Source organism: Arachis hypogaea, chromosome 20, assembly GCF_003086295.3.
Source record: "Arachis hypogaea cultivar Tifrunner chromosome 20, arahy.Tifrunner.gnm2.J5K5, whole genome shotgun sequence".
Classification (NCBI taxonomy): Eukaryota; Viridiplantae; Streptophyta; class Magnoliopsida; order Fabales; family Fabaceae; genus Arachis; species Arachis hypogaea.
In genome coordinates, this window is record NC_092055.1 from 22,868,868 (window position 1) to 22,880,415 (window position 11,548).

The 11,548-nt window shown below is 37.3% G+C and overlaps 1 protein-coding gene and 1 long non-coding RNA gene across 3 annotated transcripts; both read right to left on the reverse strand.

The window, feature by feature from the left end:
• Window positions 1-1,653: 1,653 nt before the first annotated feature.
• Window positions 1,654-3,767, reverse strand: LOC140182561 (uncharacterized). 2 transcript variants are annotated; one of them, XR_011878379.1, is made up of 5 exons: window positions 3,489-3,767; window positions 3,029-3,146; window positions 2,663-2,719; window positions 2,466-2,562; window positions 1,654-2,058 (listed from the first exon to the last, which is right to left on the reverse strand). It is a non-coding gene; the product is annotated as an uncharacterized lncRNA (long non-coding RNA). The 2 variants fall into 2 exon arrangements; XR_011878380.1 differs by lacking the exon at window positions 2,466-2,562.
• Window positions 3,768-4,197: 430 nt separating this feature from the next.
• Window positions 4,198-8,208, reverse strand: LOC140182998 (uncharacterized). The gene is made up of 3 exons (XM_072230987.1): window positions 7,971-8,208; window positions 7,511-7,705; window positions 4,198-4,376 (listed from the first exon to the last, which is right to left on the reverse strand). Exons 1-3 carry the CDS (start codon window positions 8,206-8,208, stop codon window positions 4,198-4,200), a joined length of 612 nt encoding a protein of 203 aa, XP_072087088.1.
• Between the last annotated feature and the right edge of the window lie 3,340 nt (window positions 8,209-11,548).

An 11,548-nucleotide genomic window follows, 5' to 3' on the forward strand; every position in this document is an offset into this window, starting at 1 on the left:
AGCTATAATATTTATTTAAAGAAGAAATATTCCAAGAACTAAGTACTATTGTACCATCTAATGATTCGAGCTTATAAGCTCCTTTTTCGAGGACGTCGACGATTCTGAATGGCCTCTCCCAATTAGTGGCAAGCTTTCCATGGGATGGAGGTTGTCTGGCTTGTTCGGTCTTTCTAAGTACTAAGTCTCCAACTTGAAATGAGCGAGGATGAACTTTCTAATTGTACCTTTGAGCTATGTTTTGTTGCATTGCTCAATGATGGACAGAGGCTATATCTCGGACTTCTTCGATTAAATCTAGTTCCAGTCGCCGAGCTTCATCATGATCTGTTGCTTGTGTTCTTAGTGAGGATTGAGAGATCTCCAAAGGAATCATTGCTTCAGATCTGTAGACTAGTCAGAATGAGGATTCTTTGGTAGTAGAGTGTGTAGTGGTGTTATAACCCCATAGGATTTCTGGAATAAGGTCAGCCCAAAGGCCTTTTGCATTATCCAGTTTCTTTCTTAAGGCGTGTAGGACGACCTTATTAGCTGCTTTACCTAATCCGTTTGTTTGCTGATGTTCAACTGAAGAAAAATGTTGTTTTATGTTTAGGTTTTGCAAAAAAGATGTGAATTTCTGGTCGACAAACTGGCGACCATTGTCAGTAATGATATGATGAGGTATACTAAATCTGCGTATAATATGCTTCCAAATAAAGGAAACTATTTGTTGGAATGTGATTTTGGCCAAAGGTTGTGCCTCAATCCATTTGGAAAAGTAGTCAATTGCTACAACTAAGAATTTTACCTATCCTGATGCAGTAGGAAAAGGTATGAGGATATCAATCTCCCATTGATAGAATGGTCAGCTTACCTTGGAGTGGTGTAATAACTCGGCTAGCATATGTATTATTGGAGCGTGTTTCTGACAGTTTTTGCGAGTTTTCACCTTTTGATGGTAGTCTTTGTGTAAATTCAGCTAGAAAAATCCTGCTCGGAGAATTTTGGAGGATAAGCTCCATGCTCCTATATATGTGCTGCAAATTCTTTCATGAACCTCGGTTAGAGCAAGATTGGCTTCTGACCTGTTTAAACACTTTAAAAGAGGTCGAGTGTAGCCTCGCCTGTACAGATTATCGTTTAACAATGTAAAGAATGAAGATTGTCTCCTGAATTTTCTCAAGTTAGTGATTTCAATAGTAAAAATTAATTTACTATTTAATTTAATTTAATTTATTGGTTCACTGTGTTGTTAGGCATTTTTTTAAATAAATAAAAAATACCTCGTAATTAGTGTTTATCCTATTTATTATGGTGTGTTGTTTATCTAAGTCAAATTTTATATTTTTTTTATACCAAATTTGAATATGCTAGATAACTTAGTTTGAAATTCAAGTTGTTTAAAAGTTTTTTTTTAAACAGAGGCCTCGCCTGCTACTACCTAGGCGGATGAGTCACACATTGCACCACCAGACACTAGGGGTGTTCGCGGTGCGGTTTGGTTCGGTTTTTGAAGGAAAAGCCATCCGATCCAATTGTCTAATTAAAGTGCGATTCGGTTTGGTTCGGTTTTTTTATCAAGGTCATCCGAACCAAACCAAACCAATTAAAATCGGTTTGGTTTGGTTCGGTTTGTTTGGTTTTTTCAATCAAATCCAAAAAATTCTACCATACTATTATGCAAAGTCATAACATTGAAATCGACAAACTGAAATAACACTTTTCTTATTGTATCGAAGTTTATATCATCTCTCTCAAAAAGAGGACCAACAATATTTCCAAAATTTCACAAATTTGGATAACACATATATAACTAGTTACATACTTAATGTTAAACTCTATACCAACACCAATGTTTAAATCTGAACCCAACCCATTAAAATTTGTACCATCTCTTGAAGAAAAGATTGAAAAAGGATGATGATGATCACTATGGAGAAGGGGCAGATGCTGATGAAATTTCTTAAAAGAGATTAAAAATAGGTCTTGGGGTTGCTTCTCCTGAGCTCATTAGCTCATCCATGGCACGGTGAGGGTTTGTCTTGTGCTTCTCACGTAGCTTTGGCAAATACACTCCTGCAAAAATTTAAATGTAAGAGGATTTAATTTATGTAATTAATATATATATATTTTAAAGTGAATTTTATGGTAGTTATTATTCCAATAATTATGGACTCATGGTGATTATATATTTTGATGATAACACTTAAAAAGTATAGCTAAAATTAATGTTACATTTTTTTATTTGTTTGTATTAAAGTATTACAGTACCACAATACACCTATGCTAAAATGTCCATACTTAATAAACATGAAAATCAAAGAAATATAAACTTGAACTCAGAAGTAAGAACTGAAGCAAAACACAATAAGGGCATTTTAAATAAGTTAAAATTAGAACCATTTTAAAAAAAACAAACCATTTGAAGACAATTTTAAATAAGCTAAAATTAAATTCATTACTAATCCAAAAAGAATAAAAACCTGTAGAAGTTTTCATATCCTCCTATGGCAACCAAACAATCGGCATTAGTAAGTTTAGAAAACACTCCAATTTTACAATTATTCTCAAATTGTAGTCCTGCAAGGAAATAATATACATTCAATATCTTATCTCAAAAAAACAAAAACGAGTTCAAGTAATGAAGACTAAAGTAGGGAAGGCATATATGATTGCTTACTAGTTGCCATGATTGAGAATAACAGAGATCTTTAACCCAAATAAGCAGATTGAAGATCTGCAGTGAAAGAATACGAGTTAGGAAAACAACATAAAGCATCCATGTTCTGTATATTAAAATTATGTTCAAATAGATACATAACAAACTTCATATACTCAATATGTGGGATACATATCCCCAACTTAGCTTCTACCTAATCATGCATAATCAAGCTATATAGTTTGAACGGTTTAGCATTGGATTTTAGCAAGCCAGCAACAAAACCAACAATAAAATAATTCATCAAATCAACAATGCACCCACCAGTAAACAGCAAGCAGCAATAAATCAACAATGCACCAGTAAACAACAAATAGTTCAAATTACCTGAATCGGTGGCTCGGGGTCCATATTGACTTGGGAGGAAGGCTGAGTGGGAGATTGGGAGGTGCTGGGAGTGGGTTGAACTGATGATCGTGGCGCTGAGTGAGAGAACCCAGAAACACTGAACAATGAACAATGAACAATGAACAATGAACATAGAACAGAAATTATTCAAACAGAAGCAGAAATTCAAACAAAATAAAATTATTAACAATTACCAGAAATTCAAACAAAAATACACTGAACATAGAACAAAAATTATTCAAACAAAAGTATAAATTCAAAAAAATTACACTGAACAAAGAATAGAAATTATTCAAACAAAAGCAAAATTACACTGAACAAAGAACAGAAGTTATTCAAACAAAAGCATAAATTCAAACAAAATAAAATTATTTAACAATTACCAGAAATTCAAACGAAAATTCACTGAACATGAAACATAAATAATTCAAATTAATACCTGACTTGGATCCTCCATATCTGGTGTTCGGTGTTGGGAGGTGCTGCGTGCTGGGAGGGGCTGGTCTAGCGCTACTGGGTGGCTGGTCCGGCGCTGCTGGGAGGCGTTGCTGTGAGGCACTGGTTTGCAGGAATGGGAGGCGCTGATTCACGGAACTGGGAGTGGAAGGGGCTGGGAGGCGGGGCTAGGAGGCGGTTGGGAGAATGGGGGTTACTGAGTGGGAGTGGAAGGCACTGCTGGGAGGGGGCTGGGAGGGGTTGGGGTAATGGGTTTCTTGGCTGCGCTAGGTTAGGAGAATAAGAGTTAGGTTATCTGATGGGTTGGGCTTGGGCCGTTTGGGGTTGGGGGGAATGGTTTTTTATTGGTTTTAGTTGACCGGTTCGGTTCGGTTCGGTTAGGATTTTTAGTATCAAAACTGAAAACCGAACCAAACCGCATAAAAAATAGCAAAATATGATTTTTTTGGTTTTTCGGTTTTCGATTTATTCGGTTCTCAGTTTTTTCGGTTTGGTTGGCCGGTTTTGTTCAGTCTGGTTCGGTTTTGAACACCCCTACCAGACACCATCATCCCCTTATCTGAGGGAGAATGGGTTCGGCGACATGGTGCAACTTAGAGACTTTGTGTTTGACAACTCCCTAATTACTGCATTCGTGGAACCCTGGCGTCCGGAGACTTGTACTTTCCACTTGCCATGGGGTGAGTGCACCATCACTCTGCAAAACGTTGCGTATCACCTCGTGTTACGCACAAACAGGGAGCCAGTGGGTGGGTGCCTCCGTGACTTCCAGACTTGGCACTAGTATCTGTCATAGGAGTACGTGGATAAGCTCTTGGGTGCCGGACCCCCTCATGATCCGCAGCAACATCCTGTCTCTCAAAGTAAGCCTCTAAGGCAACAAGTGCAATATACAAAAGTGAGAAAGATATTACATTGAAATAACTAAAATACAAAAGATAACAAGCGATCCTCTGCTCTGTCACCATCCCGCAAAACTCACCGAGGTCGATTGCGACTTGCATCTGAAAAAAACAACAACATATAGTATGAGAACCGGAGGTTCTCAGTATGGTAACAGTGTCCAATAGATAAGATATAAGGTTTCGGGACGCCAAAGGCAATCCTAGAACTCCAAACCGAAATATAAAGATTCAACTTAAAATGAACTTAAACCATAAAATGGTTATCTATCTTATGGGGTTTCTAATTCTAACAGATCACCACTGTCCCACAGCCTTCGCTAACCTATCCTCCATGCGATCCCATCCCCACCTCCTACCGAGCCTCCTCAATCCCAGCAGAAAACACAGATAAATGCAAGCAAGTAAAACACAGGTAATATACATTTACAGCAAGTAATTCAGGAAGCAAGCAAGTATGCTATACATTTAGGCAAAAGATGCAATTAGGCAAAGCAAGCAAATAAATAGAGGATGCACATGATGAATGCCTATCCTATTGGCCGTGATATCACTTGTCGGTTCAACTGCCAACCCGACACATCCCCTTGAGATGTCGCCTTTCGGTCACGAATAATTGGTATCCCAGGGATATAGTTCCTAGTACACTATCCAAGAATATAGTGCCCGACACACTCTTGCGACTCAAAAGGATGTGAGCGGCATACTCTGTCTCAGACCTCACATCTCAACGTAAGCGGGATTAACCATCGTCCTTACGCTGGCGCCGCAACTTCGACAAGCAGGATTAACCACCGTCCTTGCCTGGCGCATAGCAACTCATCAATCTAAGTATATCAATAATATATAATAAATCTCAGTTATCACTGCTCATATAGCATAAGTCTATTAATACTCATCTGATCAATCTCATCAACCACAATCATTAATTTCCAAGTTCCAAACTCATCAAAACCATCATCAGTTCTCAATTCTCAAATTCATCGTCAATATAGCACTCCGCCAATTCACTTAACTATTCCATCCATAGTACTTCCCAAGCGGAAGTCACCATCTCCTAAACTCATAAACAAAAGAAATATTTAATCAAGTTACCCATATCTTCCTCTTTAGTCTCCAAGCCAAATCACTAGCTAGAAATCTTAAAGAGTAATTAAAGAAGTTTAGAAAGTTAGGAAAATAGTTAAAATGTAAAAAAAAAGCTTTCAGCAAAACAGGGGTCATACGTATGCACGCCCCTGTCCACATATGCATGGGTTAAAATATGGCAAAGTTGCGTATGCATGCTCCATTCGCGTACGCGAGTCCTCAAAATTGAACGGGTGGCTCACGCCACGTGCAACATGCCGCGTACGCAAGCCTGTAAAAATGCCATACTCACATACTTATGCCAGTGTCTGTGTACGGAAGAGTGCTTGGCAACAGCCAATCCTCGCGTCACGTGCATTGTCCGCATACGCATGCCGAAAAACATTTGAAAAATGTTGTTTGCTTCAGAATTCAGATTTTCGTATCAAACTTCAAACGCGCATAAGTTTTTCGTTTTAAAATATTTTACATCCGTTCTTCAAATGTCTTAAACCTCTTGGACCCAACTTTAATTTAAATTAAGTTTCGTTAAAATTGAAGATTCGAAGGCCAAGTTATAGCTCGTTAAAGTTCATCAAAAATAAGATTTTATCAAAACTTGCAAAGTTCTCTAGTTTTCCGAAATTCCAATTCAAACCAAATCAACAATACCCAAAATCATCATGAAAATACTACTACACACTACAATTTCTCCTCCAATTCCTTTCAACTAATTTCACACCTATTTTACCCAAAATTCCGTCTTCTCCACTCATAAATAAATCCAATGATTCCCAATTCAAGCATACAAATCAACAATTTTGCACAAATTCAACTCATCACAATCATTATTCATCTTTATATCATCATCAATCTTTACTAATCTCAATAATCAACAACAATCATCATCAACATCAAAATTCTCAACATTTATCATCACTCAACAATAATCATCAACAACCTATATCAATTCAATCCTATCCTAAGGTCCACTAGCCTAAGTTTCATGAAACATTATTTATTAACTAAAGAAAACCGAAACCATACCTTGGCCAATTTTTAACACGCACAATTCACCAAAAATAATTCCAAACAAGCTTTCACAAAGTTTCAGCCACCAAAGTCAATCCAAATGCCAAAACCAACTCCAATAATCACCAAATTTAATTTAGTACCATGCAATATACCAAAATCAATCCTACGGTTCACAAAATCACTAATCTACAAGTGTTTTAAAGTGATTTACCTTATCTGACAGTATTAGGAGCAAAATCTAACAATAATCCAATGCTAGATCACCCCTAAATAACCAAAATCAAAGAATATACTCAATAACTAAACCTAAAATCACGAAATTATTAGGGCAGAGAACTGGGAAAGAAAATGTGAATTTCTTACCACATTGTTTAGCTAGAAATGACGGGCTCAGCAAGAGCTACGCGTGACCGCAAACGATATGCAAATCGGAGCACCGTAGCTCAAGTTATGAGCAAATGAAGGAGGTGATGAATAGTGTTAATGGGGTTCACTCTTCTCCCTTCACTCTCATCTTAGCATCTGAATGTGTGTGTGTTTAATGAGCTAAATGGCTTCATTTACACTCTTATATATGTTGTGCTTGGGCCCAATTTGGGCCCGGTCCAACCGCTTAGCATTTTAGATTCGTTTGGCCTAACTTTGGGACAAAACCTTTAGAATTAGCACCCGATTTTCAAATTCTAAATATTTTTTCTATGTTTTTCTACTGTTTTTATTTTCTCACTCGCTGTACTGGACAGACTTAAGCTGGTACTATCAGCTGATTTACCAGTTCGCGTTTTTATGCAATTTTTCGTAGAAAATTACATTTTTCCACTCGAAAAAATTCACTGAATTGAAATCTCACCTTTAAATTTTTAAATTAAGATGTCTAAATTTTCGAACCTATTCCGGACAATTAATTTATTATTTTATTTTGATTAAATGGTTAATAGCTTTCGGTTCTTACATTCTCCCCACCAAATTAGAAATTTTGTCCCCAAAATTTATGAATTACCTGAGAATATCTCGGGATAATCCTTCCACATCTCTAACTCTAACTCCCAAGTGTGCTCTTCCATTCTAGCTCTCTTCCAGGCTACCTTCACCAACAGAACTTCTTTTTCATTTAGCTTCTCCACACTAGTGTCATCAATCCTCACTGGTGTGACCTGAAAAGTCAAGATCTCCTTCAACTCAATTGATTCGAGCTCTAACACATGAGTCGTATCCGGTGTGTACTTACGGATTTGTGACACGTGAAATATGTCGTGTAGGTTAGATAAGTGTGGCAGCAAGGCTATTTGATAAGCCACTGGCCCGACTCGTCTTAACACCTCGAACGGTCCAATCTACCTCGGATTCAACTTCTTCGTCTTGATCGCTCTATCAATCCCAATTGTCGAAGTAACCTTAGTTTCAATAATACATGTTCACCCTCTTCAAATTCTAACAGCTTTCTCCTCTGATCCGCATACCAACACAGTTGATCTTCTCAGTGGTCTCTGCTACCAAATTCGGTTCCAACACACTTGATTCACTCGCTTCATACCAACACAGTGGAGATTGGTACTTCCGTCTATACAAAGCCTCATACAGAGTCATTCTAATACTCACATGAAAGCTATTGTTGTACACAAATGCAACCAATGGTATGTAACGGCCCCAACTTCCTGGTTGATCTAACACACACGCCCTTAGAATATCCTCCAACATCTGAATAGTCCTTTCTGACTATCCGTCAGTTTGTGGATGATACACCATGCTGAGACATAGTCTCATACCAAAGCTTTTTAAAAAGCTCCCCAAAACCTTGACGTAAAACGATAATCTCGATCTGACACTATCGTCTTTGGCACACTAATGCGTGAGCATCTTATACCCTTTTTCCCTTCATTCTCTAGTTTTTTTTATTAGATTTTATTTAGTTTCATAATATTTTAGTGCAAAAATTCTTTTTAGATGCTACTTTGAGTTGTTTTGGTGTTTTTATTATTCTAGGTAAAATTTGGGTGAATTTGGCAGAGTTTTATGCAAAAACAAAGGAAGAAAGTAGATGCTGTCAATTCTGACATCCCTGCATTCTGACGAGCATAACTTGAGCTACAAAGGTCCAATTGACGCGGTTCCAATGGTGTTGGAAAGCCAACTTCCAGATATTTTCAACGATATATAATTGTTTATACTTTTTTTTCTGGAATCACTGCCAATTCTGGCGCTAAACACCGAGCCTGGCATTTAGCACCCAAAGAGGACAGAACCAGCACCAGAACTTCCCATTGCCGGCGCTAAACACCAGAAAAATGCCAGAATACGGGTCAAGCTTACCCAATAGAGCATCTTTAGTGAGATTTAGCTTTTAATTGTTATCTTTTATCTTATTTTAGTTTTTTTTGTTTACAAACAAAATCTTTTAGATTTATAATTGAATATTTTATTTTAGTTTAAAATCAAATTATGTTAGATATAAAAGGGAAAAGATCCACCCTTGAGGGGGACTTCTCTCTTCTGCACATTTCACTTTTGGAAGAACCTTAGTTTTCTCTGTAAGCCATGAGCAACTAAACTTCTTTGGTTAAGGTTAGGAGCTCTGTTTATCTTCTATGGATTAAGACTATTACTTTTCTATTTTAATTAATGTATTGATTCAGTTTCAAGGATTACTTTCGTACTTTATTCTATGAATCTGGGTGGAACGAAAGTATGACCCCTTTTTCTATATGCAAGTAATACCTTAGGTGAGTGAGGGTCGATCCCATGAGGATTGTCGGACTAAGCAAGCAGTGATTATCCTGCAGATCTGAGTCAGGCGAATAGAAAGTTAATTGGTTGTTGTTGAATGCGCATAAAATAAATAAGAAAACAATAAAGAAATAGCGAAGAAACAATGGTGAGAAATCAATTAATGTTTTGGAGATGCCTTATCTTTCCAGATTAAGTTTTTTTTACTGTCTATTCCAATAATGAATGATTCATTCCATAGCAAGCTGTAAGTGATTAACACCACGCTAATGGTCATTAACCTCCTTTGCTTCATATCAAATGCCACGCTAATGGTCATTCAATCTGAATGAGGATGAATCTCTAGCAATTCAATCTCTGGTGATCCTACTCAAAATGCCACAGACAAGGTTAGATCTTCTGGATCGGAGAATGAAGCTTTATGATTCTGGCTTATACCATAAAGTCCCTAATCGCCCCAGGCTCGGCTGAACAGATGTTCCCATGTCCCCAATGAACACGTGGATTAGCCGTCTAAGAGATATATAATCGAGCTTGTAGTTCAATGCTATCCCTCTCGAGACTTGCAAAAACTCATGTAGAACAAGGGGTCATACGCTAGTTCCACCCCAGATTCATAAGGATTGAAGAACGAAGATACATCTTAGAATGAAATCAAACATAGATTGAAATAGAAATAGTAATATTATTAATCCATGAGAATCGGCAGAGCTCCTAACCTTAACCTAGGAGGTTTAGTGACTCATGCTTTACAAAAAACGAAAGTAATAGAAGAAGATGAGGCAGAAGATCCTAAACATGGGTGATCTTCTCCTATATATACTAATCTACTAATGAAAAAGTGCAGAAATATGATACACTAGACTAAAGGTGCGAAAATCCACTCCTAGGCCCACTTTGATGAGTATTTTGGGTTGAGCTTGGTGTCTGGTTTGAGGAATGGGCATTGAACGCCCAATAAAGGGTTATTTGCACGCTGCCTTGCTCCCTTTGGGGTGTTGAATGCCAGGTTTGGACGTTCAACACTGGGCTTGCTCCCTTTGGGGCGTTGAACGCTAGAAAGGGGGTGATTTGGGCGTTCAACACCCAATATGGGCAGTCGCCTTCAAAGAAAAGTATAAACTATTATATATTGCTGGAAAGCCCTGGAAGTTAGCTTTTCAATGCCGTTGAGAAAACATCATTTGGATCTTTGTAGCTCCAGAAATACTCGTTTAAATGCATAGAGGTCAGGATCTGACAACATCTACACTCTGTTCTTTGCCTCTGAATTAGTCTTTGCCCAAACTTGCCAATTTTAGCCAGAAATTTCCTGAAATCATAACAAAAACACCACAACTCAAAGTAGAATCCAAAAAGTGAATTTTGCATTAAAACCTATTAAAATTAACTAAAACTCAATGAAATGTACTGAAAACACTAAGAAAATAATGCCAAAAAGCGTATAAAATATCCACTCATCAACACTAAACTTAAACTGTTGCTTGTCCTCAAGCAACCAAAAACAAAGTAGGATTAATGGAAGAGGAAAATCCAATAAGTCTCAGAGTTGTCAATGGAGCTTAGTTCCAATTAGATGAGTGGGGCTAGTGGCTCTTTACTTCTGAATAGCTTTGGCATCTCACTTTCCTTTGAAGCTTAGAAATGTTGGCATCCCTTGGAACTAGAATCTGGATGATATTATTGGTTCTCTTCTTTTGATTTTTCTTGATTCTTGAACATAGCTTCTTTTTTAGCCTAGTCGTGACCCTAAGCATTTTGTTTTCCCGTATTATCACCGGATACATAAACGCAACAGACACTTAACTGGGGGAACCCTTTGGATTCGACTTTAGCTTTGCTTAAAGTCCCAGACAGTGGTGTCCAAAGTTCTTAGGCATACTCTTTTGCTTTGGATCACGACTTTAACTGCTCAGTCTCAAACTTTTTATTTAACACCTTCACACCACAAGCATTTAGTTAGGGATAGCAGCTCATTTGAACTTTTTAGGCCAATTTGGACCCTCCTAACCATTGATGCTCAAAGCCTTGGATCCTTGCTCTTAGCTTTTTCTTTTGAGCTTTTTGTTTTTTTTTTTTTATTTTTCTTTTTCTTTTTGCTGCTTTTTCTTGCTTCAAGAACCAATATTTTGGATTTTTCGGAGCACCAATAATACTTCTCTAAATTCATCATTCTTTCAAATGCCAACATACTTAACTACACTATCAAATATGCATTGTTTAATTCATACATTCAAAAAGTAAATGCAAGGCCACCACATTAAAATAGTTGGACTAGTCTTAAGATATAACTCAAAATTTATGTATCTCACTA